The sequence below is a fragment of the Phascolarctos cinereus genome, unplaced genomic scaffold, assembly GCF_003287225.1.
Source record: "Phascolarctos cinereus isolate Bilbo 61053 unplaced genomic scaffold, phaCin_HiC Scaffold_4;HRSCAF=312, whole genome shotgun sequence".
Lineage (NCBI taxonomy): Eukaryota > Metazoa > Chordata > Mammalia > Diprotodontia > Phascolarctidae > Phascolarctos > Phascolarctos cinereus.
The window spans coordinates 209,687,387-209,700,609 of NW_027555847.1; the positions used below are offsets into that span (position 1 = coordinate 209,687,387).

General features: G+C 37.0%; 1 protein-coding gene across 6 annotated transcripts in view; it reads left to right on the forward strand.

Annotated features, from left to right (window-relative positions):
* The window catches only part of LOC110193481 (acyl-CoA synthetase medium chain family member 3), a 38,687-nt gene that overhangs the window by 19,696 nt on the left and 5,768 nt on the right, over positions 1-13,223 (forward strand). For 5 of the 6 annotated variants that reach the window (XM_020965332.2, XM_020965331.2, XM_020965333.2 and 2 more), the window contains 6 exons: positions 619-826; positions 10,383-10,526; positions 10,639-10,795; positions 11,519-11,598; positions 12,185-12,308; positions 13,133-13,213. In XM_020965332.2, coding sequence (XP_020820991.1) covers positions 619-826; positions 10,383-10,526; positions 10,639-10,795; positions 11,519-11,598; positions 12,185-12,308; positions 13,133-13,213 — 794 coding nt within the window. The remainder of the gene's footprint in view (positions 1-618; positions 827-10,382; positions 10,527-10,638; positions 10,796-11,518; positions 11,599-12,184; positions 12,309-13,132; positions 13,214-13,223) is intronic. The other variant, XM_078152880.1, reaches the window with a different exon arrangement.

The window sequence follows — 13,223 nt, forward strand, 5'->3', positions numbered from 1 at the left end:
GATAGGCATATAACCTAAATCTCTTGATTTGCAGTATACTCTTTTCTGTATACCACCCTATTTCCACTCCCTTGACTAATCCTTCATGGCCATTCACTAACTCACTGGAAGTAACATGTAATCCTAAAACTTTTTGGCTACATGAAGAAAAATCTACCAATGACAAAACAAGTAAGGATCTATTTTATGGTGTCTTAGTCATTCAGTTTTCATATTAAATAATTCACATTTAACAAGACATTTCTAGTAATTATAATATGGTGACACCTGAACTTTATAATCAAAAATCCCTTTAATCCCCTAATACAAGCAGTAGTCTACAAATAGAGGTTCCTTTCTCCCCTTTCTCTGGACCTCAGTTTCCTCATTTGTAAAATGAAGATCTAGGTAATCAGTAGGTCCCTTTCATCTCTAAATCCTGTGATCATATGATGGCAAAAGGGTCTGAGTGTTTGGAGTCCCATGTTATGCAACAACAAAATAGTTCAAGTAAGTAAGTCTTGTTCCTAGGACTTGATAAAAACAATCAACCAGTCCTAATTGAGAAAGGGGGTATATAATCTATAGTATCCTTACAGATATGAAAAGTTAAAAGTTAAACATTTCCCTTTTCCTTAGGCACAGTCTTAATTCCTGGAAGCACCCAGCTCACTGAAAATGATCTGTTGTATAGGCTACAAACTTCCCTGGCAAAGTGCATTATTACCAATGATATTTTTGCTACGACAGTGGATTCTGTTGCCCAGAAGTGTGCAATTCTGACGACCAAGTTAATTGTTTCTGAGAAGCCTAAGGAGGGGTGGATAAACCTCAAAGAAATGATGAAGTGAGTATCCGTGGCTTTCACAAAACTAATTATTGCACAATTTAAGCAAAATCCTCCCCCAAATGCATCAAGATCCAAAGGGAAGACAGCTGTCACAGCAGGTAGCAAGAGAACCACCTGGTGGTGAGAGCGTGGAAATGCTAAATCATAATTTAGGATGGAGGACACCATTCAAAGAAAGGCCAGTTACTTTTCTGGTTGACCCAGTTGTTAGAGCAGAGGTTCTTAACTTTTTTTTGTATCATGGACCCCTTTGGCAGTTTGGTGAAACTTACAGGCTTTTCTCAGAAAAATGTTTTTAAGTACATGAAATAAAATACCCAATACCCTAACTCCAATCCTCGTCCTACCTGTCTCTAGTTTTGTCTCTAACCCAAGCCCTAAATCTGAGATCCCTTCTACCTCTAGATCTAAGACACTGTGATGCTTTTAATTATTGCAGTTAGTTGGGTTTTCTAAATAAACCATCATATCATGAACAATTTTGCAAACCTTTATGCCTTTAAGTTCTTTTTCTTATTGCTGTTGCTAAACCTTCTAGAATTATATCAAATAATAGTGAGGAAAGGAGAATTACTCATTTTACTCCTGTATGTAATAGGCAAATTTCTAGTGTTTTCTCATTGCAAATAATGCTTTTTTGGTTCTAAGATACTTTTTATTTTTATTTAAAATGCCCCTGTTATCCATGCTTTTTAGGGTTTTTAATATGCATGAATATTGTAGTTTGTCAGAATCTATTTCTGAATCTGTTGACACAATCATGACTTTTGAGGGTCTTTTATTTATTTATTTTTTAATATAACTTTATTTATTTGTAGTTTTCCACATTCATTTCCACAAGTTTTTGAATTCCAAATTTTCAACTGTCTCACCCTCCCCTCACCCCAAGATGGCATGCATTCTGAATATCCCTTCCCCTAGTGTGTCCTCTTTTCTTTCTCTCCCCCCTTCTCTTATCCCCTTCCCCTTCTATTTTCCTGTAGGGCAAGACAGACTTCTGTACCCCATTTCCTGTATTTTCTTATTTCCCGATAGCATGTGAAAACTTTTTTTTAAACATATGTTTTTAAAACTTTAGGTTTCAAATTTTTTCTCTTCCTCCCTCCCCACCGACCCTCATTGAAAAGGCAAGCAAGTCAATATAGGTTGTACATGTGCAGTTATGCAAAACACTTCCATAGTAGACATGTTGTGAAAAACTAACTCTATTTACCTTAATCCTATTCTGCCCTCCCATTTATTCTCTTCTTTCTTTTGATGCTGTCCCTCCTCAGAAGTATTTATTTCTGATTACCCCCTTTCCCAATCTGCCCTCCTCTCTATCATCCCCCTGCTCTCTTGTCTCTTTCTCCCCCTACTTTCCTGTAGGGTAAGACAGATTTCCATACCCAATTGAATGTGTATGTTATTCCCTCCTTAAGCCAAATCCTATGAGAATAAGATTTACTCATTCCCTCTCACCTTCCCCTGCTTCCCCTCCACTGTAAGAGACTTTTCTTTTCTGTTTTTTTCTGTGTGAGATAATTTACCCCATTCTACCTCTCCCTTTCTTCTTCTCCGAGTATAATCCTCCCTCATCCCTTAATTTTATTCTCCAGATATCACCCCTTCATCTTCAACTCACCCTGTGCCATCTATTATCTATCACCTTCATCTTCAACTCACCTGTGCCATCTATCTATCTATCTATCTATCTATCTATCTATCTATCTATCTATCTATCTATCTATCTATCTATCTATCTATCTATATATATCTATACATACATAATTTTTTCCTCCAACTACCCTAATACTGACAAAGGTCTCATGAGTTATAAATATCATCTTTCCATGCAGGAATGTAAACAGTTCAATCTTAATAAGTCTCTTATGATTTCTCTTTCCTGTTTACCTCTTCATGTTCCACTTGAGTCCTGTATTTGAAAGTCAAATTTTCTATTCAGCTCTGGTCTTTTCATCAAGAATGCTTGAAAGTCCTCTATTTCACTGAATGACCATTTTTTCCCCTGAAGGATTATACTCAGTTTTGCTGGGTAGGTGATTCTTGGTTGTAATCCTATCTCCTTTGCCCTCCGGAATATTATATTCCATGCCCTGCTGTCCTTTAATGTAGAAGCTGCTAAATCTTGTGTTATCCTGATTGTGTTTCCACAGTACTTGAATTGTTTCCTTCTGGCAGCTTGTAATATTTTCTCCTTGACCTGGGAACTCTGGAATTTGGCTATAATATTCCTAGGAGTTTTCCTTTGGGGATCTCTTTCAGGAGGAGATCTGTGGATTCTTTCAATTTCTATTTTGCCCTCTGGTTCTCCTATATCAGGGCAGTTTTCCTTGATAATTTCTTGAAAGATGATGTCTAGGCTCTTTTTTTGATCATGGCTTTCAGATAGTCCAATAATTTTTAAATTCTCTCTCCTGGATCTATTTTCCAGGTCAGTTGTTTTTCCAATGAGATATTTCACATTGTTTTCTAATTTTTCATTCTTTTGGATTTGTTTTACAGTGTCTTGATTTCTCATAAAGTCACTATCTTCCAATTGCTCTATTCTAATTTTTAAGGAAGTATTTTCTTCAGTAATCTTTTGGACTTCCTTTTCCATTTGGCCAATTTTTCTTTTTAGGGCATTCTTCTCCTCATTGGCTTTTTGGACCTCTTTTGCCATTTGGGTTAGGCTATTTTTTAAGGTGTTATTTTCTTCAGTATTTTTTTGGGTCTCCTTTAGCAAGCTGTTGACTTGTTTTTCATGATTTTCTTGCATCACTCTCATTTCTCTTCCCAGTTTTTCCTCTACTTCCCTTACTTGCTTCTCAAATCCCTTTTGAGCTCTTCCAAGGCCTGGGACTGATTCATATTTTTCTTGGAGGCTTTGGATGTAGGAGCTTTGACTTTGTTGTCTTCTTCTGGTTGTATGTTTTGATCTTCTTTGTCACCAAAATAAGATAATATAGTCTGACTCTTTTTGTACTGCTTGCTTATCATCCCTGCCAATTACTTGAGTATTAAACTCTTTGTTAAGGTAAGAGTCTGCTTCCAATGAGGAGAATGTACTGTCCCAAGCTTCGGGGGTTTGTACAGCTGTTTTCAGAGATACTTGTAGGGACCTGTAAATTTTCAGTTCTCACAAGGTGGTATGATAAGGGGCGAGGTGTTTACTCCTTTCCTGGCCTGTGACCACAAGTATTCCTTTCTGTCCTGTAACTGTGAGGAGGGGTTCCTCTCCACAGCCACTACAAGCTCCACCATGCCAGCGTTCCTCCTCACCCCAGAACTGTGACCCAGATCCACACACGGGCAAAGCGAGAGATTCCTGCCTCAGCACTGGCAAACAGATCCCTGCAATCCCTCTCTGATCAGCCACTGGATTTCCCCCTCAGTCTGTGGGCCGGAAGCTCGGGAAGCAGCTGCCCCCTCCCAGGGCCATGCTCTTGGGGAATGAAGCTGAAACCCCACCTTCCTTTCTCAGCACCGACAGAAACAGACTTTTCCCACTGACCTTCTAAGTTGTCTTTGGCATTAGTGGGTTGAGGAGTCTGGAAACCACCACAGCTGCCTGCGATTGAGTCCTCTGAGGCCTGCTTCAGGTTCGCTGAGGCCTGCGCACCCACACTGCACTCCCAGCCCCGTGTGATACACCTTTCTGATCAATCATCCAGGTTGTCTTGGGCTGGAAATTAGTTTTACTCTGTCTTTTTGTGGGTTCTGCTGCTTCAGAATTTGTTTAGAGCCATTTTTTATGAGTATTTGGAGGGGCTTGGGGGAGAGCTCAAGCAAGTCACTGCTTTCACTCCACCATCTAGGCTCTGCCAGGTCTTTTATTTTTTAATATGATTAGTTATGAGGATGGTTTTCCTAATTGTGACTCATCCTTACATCCTTGATATAAATGCAATTTGTTTATAAGGAGTAATTTTTTGTATATATTTTTGTAGCCTTTTGCTATTCTTTTAAAAAATTATATTAGTATTTATTAGTGATATTGGCCTTTAGGTCTTTTTTTAAAAATTTATTCCTCCGTGGTTTAAGTATTAGGTCATAACACTTGTCTTTCAAAAGTTTAATAGAGTGTGTTTTTGAGAATAATTTGCATAGCATAGGAACTATTTGCTCTTTAAGTTTTGGTGTGTTGTCTTATTATTTTTCTTTTACATGTTTCTAAATTTTCTATTTTTTTTTCTTTGAGCAACTCATAGTTGTATCCATTTAGGTCTGTTTTCTTTGTATACTCTGTATGACATTTTTATTACATTATGATCTATAAATGAAATGTTTAGTATTTCTGCTTTTTCATGCTTATGTGTAATTTCTCTCTGCCCTTGTACATAGTTTATTTTTGTGAAGTGGTGGTGACAAATATGCATATTCCTTAACGTTCCATTCAGAAAAAGCCGCAAGTCTTTTAGATCTAACTTCTCCAATAGTTTATTTGGTTTTATACTTTCCTTTTTATCCATGATTATCTAGTTCTGAGAAATATTAAAGTCTCCTACAATTATTGTCTTATTATATATCTTTTTGCATATCAGTTAACTTATACATTTAGATGCTATGCCACTTGGTGCATACAACTAGGTCTTGATTAGTGTGAATAATGAATCCTGTGAAGTAGTCACATTATTCAAATTTGCTCTGCATATTTCCATTGGGCTGGAATTAATTATCATATTTTACATAATTCTAATTTCAAAAAGTATGAATTTGAATAAATGCAACCATTTCATGTGATTAATTATTCACACTAGTCTGGACCCAGCAGTATATTTAGTATTGATATTGTTTCATTGTTTATGATACCTTTGAGCATAATGTAATTTCTTATTTACCTCTCTTGAGGTAAATTTTTACTTTTGCTTCTCCTAATAGCATGAGTGCAGCTTCTGCTTTTTTGGAATCACCTGCTGTGTAGTAAATTTTATTTCAGTATTATTTTCATCCTACATGTTTGTATATATTTTTCATATGTATTTCTTGTATGTAGCAAATTTGGAGGGCTTATTTTCTTTCTTATCTATCCTGCTAGTCCCTTTTATTTATTTGGATTAAGGTATTCATATTTAAGGTTATGACAGACTCGTGTTTTCCTCCACTTATTTCTTTTGAATTGATTTTATCTCACTTCTCTTTTAAATCAATGCCTTGCCTCTGTGATTAGTTTTGCTTACATTATTTTGATGCTAATCTGTTCCCATAGGTTCATTCTCTATCCCTAAACTCCTATGTACCTTTTTATCCCAAGTTCATTGAAATTACTTAAATTATTAATTTCTCTTTTATTTATGTTCCTAACATCTTTTGACCCTTCTCTTTTCCCTCTCAGCTACGCATGGCTTTCAAAATCTTTTTTACTCTAACCTCTTAGTTTAAGTTGGGTTTTTTTGTGTCCCTTTTACTTTTTTTTTTCTTATTTCTATTCCTTTCTAGTATATTCTGAATTTATTATCCAAATCAAAGGCTACACCCTCATTTGTTCCTTTTTTGAGAAGGTAGTTTTTTGGAATACCAATTCTAAATACTTCCATCCTATTTCTGTTTTTGCATTTGTAGATCTTAATCCTTCCTCCTTTTTTCCTACTATGCCTCACTCTTAGAAGTATCACTCTGTAAAGACAGCAGCACCAAGTGGAATAGTGTCATGTAGTGGGAGTCACTCTGTGGCCTGAGTCGGGAGGCTTGCTCCTATCCCATCCTCATTATCATTTACTATTGCTAAGGCCAGACTACCTGTCTTTGATTCTATCACCACCACCATCCCCTCCTACCTGTACCCTGTATACTGGCTGCCAGAGGGACTTATAGGTCACCTACCTCTCTGGGGGTAAGGTGCGATCCTACAGCATACAGCCCTTTCTGGGAGCAGGTGACTTCCCAGTGTGTAAATTACCTTCAGATGAAACCTATTCTAAGATTCTTATCTTTTATCATAGAAATATACCTCTCCTTTTAGGAATATTTCCTTCCCCTTCTGTAGCAAGACTTTCTTATCCTAGTCCCTCCTTTCCTTGCTTTTATCCTGTTTTCCCACAGTGCCTGCTCTCTTACTGAGAGAGTAAAAGAATGACTGGCCCTTCTCTATTCACCTTTGGACTAGGGAGAAGAGCATCATTAGCCCTCCTCTGTTTTTTATCTCCCCTTCTCTCCATTTTGTAGTTTTCCCCTGTCATACCTTCCATAAAGATAGAAATTCACATAGGGGATGATGAGATTTGGTCCACAGAATATTAATTCAGCTCTTCCTTTTCTCCTGATCCTTTAAACTCCCCTTGAATCTTTAGTTCTTTGGAACCTTCTCAGCTCCTGATCTTTATTTTTTATATAGTCTGTTCATTTTTTCTTCTTTTCTTTAAACATAAATAAGAGATAATTAATTTCAGTACTTAGTCTTTTCTAGATAATTTGTTTACCTTTCCTCCATTTCTCTTGTATGCATGATTGTTTTTTAAATATTCTGCTCACCTCTTTTTTTGTTTTCAGAAATGCTACTTTTTTGTTGAAAGTCCACTTTTTTTCCCATTTATAATGAGGTTTATCATGGTTTTTTTTTTAAATTAGTGATCCTTCATTGAAGGTCTTTCTCCTGGTTGCTTTATTGTTAAAATTATGAAATTTAACCACTACATGCCTTAAAATTTTAAGCATGGTTTTTTTTCTTTGACAGTAATCTATGGATTCAGTCTATCATTACTTTGTTATCTCTGTTCAGAAGTTCTGGACAGTTTACTTACATTATTTCGGTCATATGGTATTCAGCTTTAAGAATCACAATTTCTTCTGAGACCTATAATCCTTATCTCTGCACATTCTGTTTAAGAAGTCAATAAATATGGCTTTTATAGGATTCATTTGTTCTTTTAAAGTCATTGTCTTTTGCTTTTGTTTTGAAAATTATGTTCTACTTCTGTATTTTTGTTTCAAAATTGTCATTCTCTTTTTCAGATCTTCTACTTCTTTGGAAAGATTATCCATTATGGCTTTTAATTTTTTTTTCCTTCCCTGGTGGTTGCATTTTTGAATTCTGTGTTGGAAGAACTGATTTCTGACCTGATTTCAATCTTAATATCTTGGGTTTTTTTTAAGTGTTATTTCCATGTTGAACCATTCTGGAGTTTCTTACTGTTATCCCTGGGGAATCCATGGCACTTGTTTTTTTAATTGGAGAATTTTGGTTCATTTTCCTTTATAGTATAATATTTGTTTATGATGCTTTGATTTGTCCTTTCTTTTATCTCATAAGAGCTGTATTTCTGCTTGTGAGCTAGGTTTTTACTCAGGCTTTTTCCATGGAAGTTTTTGGTCTTTTAGACTCTTTGTTCCCAGTCACTTTTCTCTGGTTTCTCTCTTCACCCTTTAGGCCTTCCCGATTCCACTCCCCCTCCACTAGGTACTCTTAGTCTCTATGACCCCTTCTCAAAATGTTTTTTAAATGCATAAGATTACATCATATTACACAGGAAATCAATTATATTGAAGTGTAGTTATCATTTTTAAAAACAAGTTCATGAGCCCCAAGTTAAAAACTCCTGGCTCTAGTCTGTGGAAGGGATTAGGTGATAGGGATATGATTGGGACAATCAAGTAGTTAAGCTATAGCATGCTATTTGATGGGGTTTCTACCTTGTAAGTTATTTTCATCTTCTGTTTTGTAAATTCAACTTTAATTACTCTATGGCACATAATTCTGTGTGTGTGTGTGTGTGTGTGTGTGTGTGTGTACACACGTGTAAGTTTTGGGTTTGGATTACTTGGCAGAAAATTACACCACTATTTTGCTAGTCTCACGCTTCAAATATACTTTTTTCCCCCCATCATCCCTTATATGCATCTTCACATAAAAGTTATTGAACATCAACATACATGCTGAATTGCTTTAGAGGATCTTAATTTTTAGAATTTTCTACCTGTAGCCAGATATGGTAGTGTTACAGTCTGAGAGGTTGAGACACCTCAAAGACTGACGTGCAGGACGGAATTGTCTGGAATGAATTCACAGACTCAGGCATTCTTTAAGTCAAGGTGGCAAAGATTTATTGTTATGCTTTTCAGCGAGCAAGGAATCTTAAGGAAACTGTGACCTTACAGCGGTACAGTTAAAGTTTATATAGGATAAAATATAATGAAACGTGTGTCAAATATGCTAACTAGGTGATTCAGGGTGGGACTAGGGAGTGGTTAAGGAGTGGTCAGTTCTTAAAGGAACATACGCTTCTTGTACCTACTGTGCGGGCGCTTTACCCAGAGTTCACTAGGAAAAGCCCACAAGTGGGGCCACATGGAGGTGTGGTTTTAGGCCTGCTACATCACTAAGTTAACTAAAGTTCAGGGGTAACTGAGAGTTGTCCAGTCTGCCACCAGTCAATGTCTTGTTTGACAAGATAGATGTAGGGAGTATGCATATGTCTTAGGTCTAGAATACAGATAATAAGGAGTCCAGGATGTAGATAATGAGGTAGGCTGGTAATATAGATAGTCCAGTGGGTAAGATTATCTTTATGACCCAGTGCAAAGCCAGTTCAAACTAATAATTCTTCAGGTGCTGTTTGTAAATGCACCAGGGAGAGAGAAAAGGGTCTTGCTGGGGCCCACTCATGGGTAACTGCTAGGCACAGTGTCCTTGGGCTGGGGAGAAACTGCCAGAGGCAGTGTTTCTGAGACAAGGGAGAACTTGGGGTCCAAGTGCAAGCACAAGCACCCAAGCACCCCATCGGTAGCACATTCCTATAATCCCTGCTCCTGGAGAGTTGAAGGGTGGTAGGTCAGTTGAGCTTAGCAGTTCTGAGCTGCATTAAGCTAAGTTGATTGAGTGTCTTCACTAAGTTCAGCACCAATATGGTTGAGCTCTCAAGAGCTGAGTATCACCTAGCTGCCTAAAAGAGGAAGGACCAGACCAGGTCAAAACTGCACTAGTCAGTAGTGAGATCAGGTCTATGAATAGCTCCTGCACTTCCAGCCTGGGCAAGATAGACCAAGTCTCAAAATAATAACAATCATAATAATAACACTATAATAATAACTTCTCTATCTTTATAGCCTTTCAAAGACTTTTAGCATTCTTGGACTTACAGGAACTTACATTCTACTAGAATAGCTTTCAAGAATCCAGGGACACCTCCATGTTATGATGTCTTATTAAAGTATGATTTTTGTGGAGGTCTATACTACAAAGCATCATATTCTAGGCCCTCAGTGGGGGTCAGGGGATAAGCAGTTTATCATAGGGACAGATAGTGGTTAGAATATATCGAAAAAGCCAGTAGGCTCAAGAAGGAAAAAAAGGACAGAACTTTTAAGGCTTTATTTAATCTCATTTAATTGATGTAATTAATTTAATTTGTATTTGATTTTTATTTAATTAATATTTAAGGCTTCAAGCACATACAAAAACATTCCCTTTGTATGATGCAAAGCTATGGCATTCAGCTCTTGAGATATCAGCCCAATTCAGTTAGATAAGAAAAGATACCTTAACAATAATGGGGTGGAGGAGGGTTTGTTTCACCATTAAATGAAAACATTTCCCAAACTGAATTTACAGACTTATTTTGGCTATCCTTTTCAGACATGCAAGTGATGACCACAGCTGTGTGAAGACCAGACACAATGAAACAATGACCATCTATTTTACCAGTGGGACCACTGGCTTTCCTAAAATGACAGAACACACACACAGCAGTTATGGGTTAGGATTATCGATAAATGGAAGGTACTTCATTCTTTTATGGATTGGAGCATTGTCTAAATGACAAGTGTTAGAACCATTTTGCTCATCTTCCCACCTGTCCCTCAAAGTACAACTACTCTTCTTATTTTCTCAGGTACTGGCTGGATTTGACCCCTTCTGATATAATGTGGAATACGTCTGATACAGGCTGGGCCAAATCAGCGTGGAGTAGTGTTTTTTCTCCATGGAGCTTAGGAGCTTGTGTGTTTGTAAGCTGTATGCCACGTTTTGAGCCAGCCTCTGTCTTAAAAGTAAGGCTAACAAAAAGAAAGACCTGGGGAATGCTAGAGCTGAAAGGGACCTGAGAGATCAACATGGCTGGTCTTGTTCTATCAGAGCCTGCATTTCAAATCTAGGAAGTAAAATGCCCTCAGGGGTGTTCAGAGTTCTGGGGGAATTTCTCTCTTGCTGTTGGTATTTGTATAACACATCTCATTTCTTAAATAAGCTTACAATCAGAGATCATTTAGGGATCATCAAATCCAAACCCCTCATTTTCTAGATGAAGAAACAAAAGCCCATGTGCCTTGTCTAAAGTTATCTAAATGGTTTTTTGTATTTTTTTTTTGAGGGGGAAAGCAGCTGGCATTGAAGCTTAGATCTTCTGAAAGAATTGAGTTAAAATCTGGTCTCAGTTAAAATCTATGTGACCACATGCAAGTCACTTAACCTCTTTCTGTCTTGGTTTCCTCAGCTGTAAAATGGAAATAATAGTAGCACCTATCTTACAGGGTAGTTGTGAAAATCAAATAAATAATATTTGTCAAATGCTTAGCATAGTACCAAGCACACAGTATGCACTTAATAAATGCTTATTCCCTTTCTTTCTAATTCCCTGGATTCCTCTTTTCATTACATCAGGCTAGGATCTACCATTAAACATGCATTGAGCTGCCCTGTGCCATGCATGAAACAACTACTTAAATGTTTATAAAAATTGAAGTTACATGGTTCTTCCTAATTCTGTATTCTAGACCCTATCCAGATTTCCCATTACAGTCTTCTGTTCACCTCCAACTGCCTATCGGATGCTTGTGCAAAATTGGGAGTCCAGGTAAGTGATCATATACCTAACAAGGATTACACCATCAAATGGGTTGATAAATAGGCCCCCTTTTCTCCTAAAAGCAACATAGCAGGGACCACATTGCATCCTGTACAACTCACACTATAAGCCCTAGCATAGAATATATAAGAAGGGCCTTAGCACTGACAGTGCCTGCCAAATAGAAGACACTAGCCCACTTGGTTCACAGAAACTAATGATTCCAATCACATAGATGAGAATGCTGATGTATATAGTAGGTACCTAATAAATGTTGAATGCTTGGATTTATTTTACTATAGGTTTTACCGGACAGAGTGGTTTGGTAAATGTTTTTTCTTTTTTTTGGTAAATGTTTTGTACTGAATTCACAACACCATTTTTTTTTCCTTTTACATCATGCCATTTCTTTGCTACTAATTGTGACATTATTTACTTCAGAACCCTGAAAATACTCAATTTGGTACTCGGGGTATATTTTAAAATTATTATTTGAGGGAGGGAGATGATATACCTTGTTTCGAAAGTGCATAAGAAACAATCCTAATTCCTTTTTTCCCCCCCTCTACTTCTCATACATTTTCTTTCGATGAAGTTATAAGTTCAGAAGTCTGAAGCATTGTGTGAGTGCTGGAGAGCCAATGAACCCTGAAGTGTCTGAACAGTGGAAAAACAGGACGGGGCTGGACATCTATGAGGGCTATGGACAGACAGAAACGGTACACATATTTACATGTGGTGTGGTTGCATAACAATTTATTAATAAACTTTTTTTTGTTATACAGTACAAGTTCTGGTGAAGACACAGAGTTTAATAAGAATAAGAATAATAAGAAATAATGGCTAACATTTATTAAGTGCCTGCTATATGCCTGGCACTGTGCTAAGCATATTATGGTCCTCACAATAACTCTGGGAGGTAGGAGCTATTATTATCCTCATTTTACAGATTAGGCAACTGAGGTTAAATGACTTGCCCAGGGTCACATAGCTGATAAGGCTGGATTTGAACTTGGGTCTTCCTGACTTGAGGTCCAGTGCTTTCTCCACTGAGCCAGCTAGCTAACCAAGACCCTTGCCATATGGAACTTGGACTCTACTGACTATAAGCTCACAAGGGAAGAATAATGAGATCTAAATTATCTATGAAATCTTTTGAAGGATGGGAAGAAAAATTGCTCAGCAAACTAAGGAAACCCAACTTTAATAAGGCCCTATAACCATCCAAACAAAAAAGCCTAAGGAAAAACATTATGTAGCCAGAAACATTTGTGAATGAAAATGTCTATTTTTTAAAAATGTGAGAAACTTGTTTGTTTTTCTAATTTGCTTTAGAAACAACTCCCCAAGTATAAACCAGACAACAGTATGAAGTTCATACTTCTAGAAGCCTCACATAATGATGGAATGATGTATTTTTTTAAAGGGAGGTGGAGAGGGAGTATCATGACACAAAAAGATTAAGCACCAATTAACATTGTAAAGATAATTTTTTAATCAAATATATGGGTTTGTCCTATTTTTTCCTTTCTTTAAAATATAGGTGCTAATCTGTGGAACTTTCAAAGGAATGAAGATTAAAAATGGTTCAATGGGAAAGCCTTCTCCAGCTTTTGATGTTAAGGTTGACACAT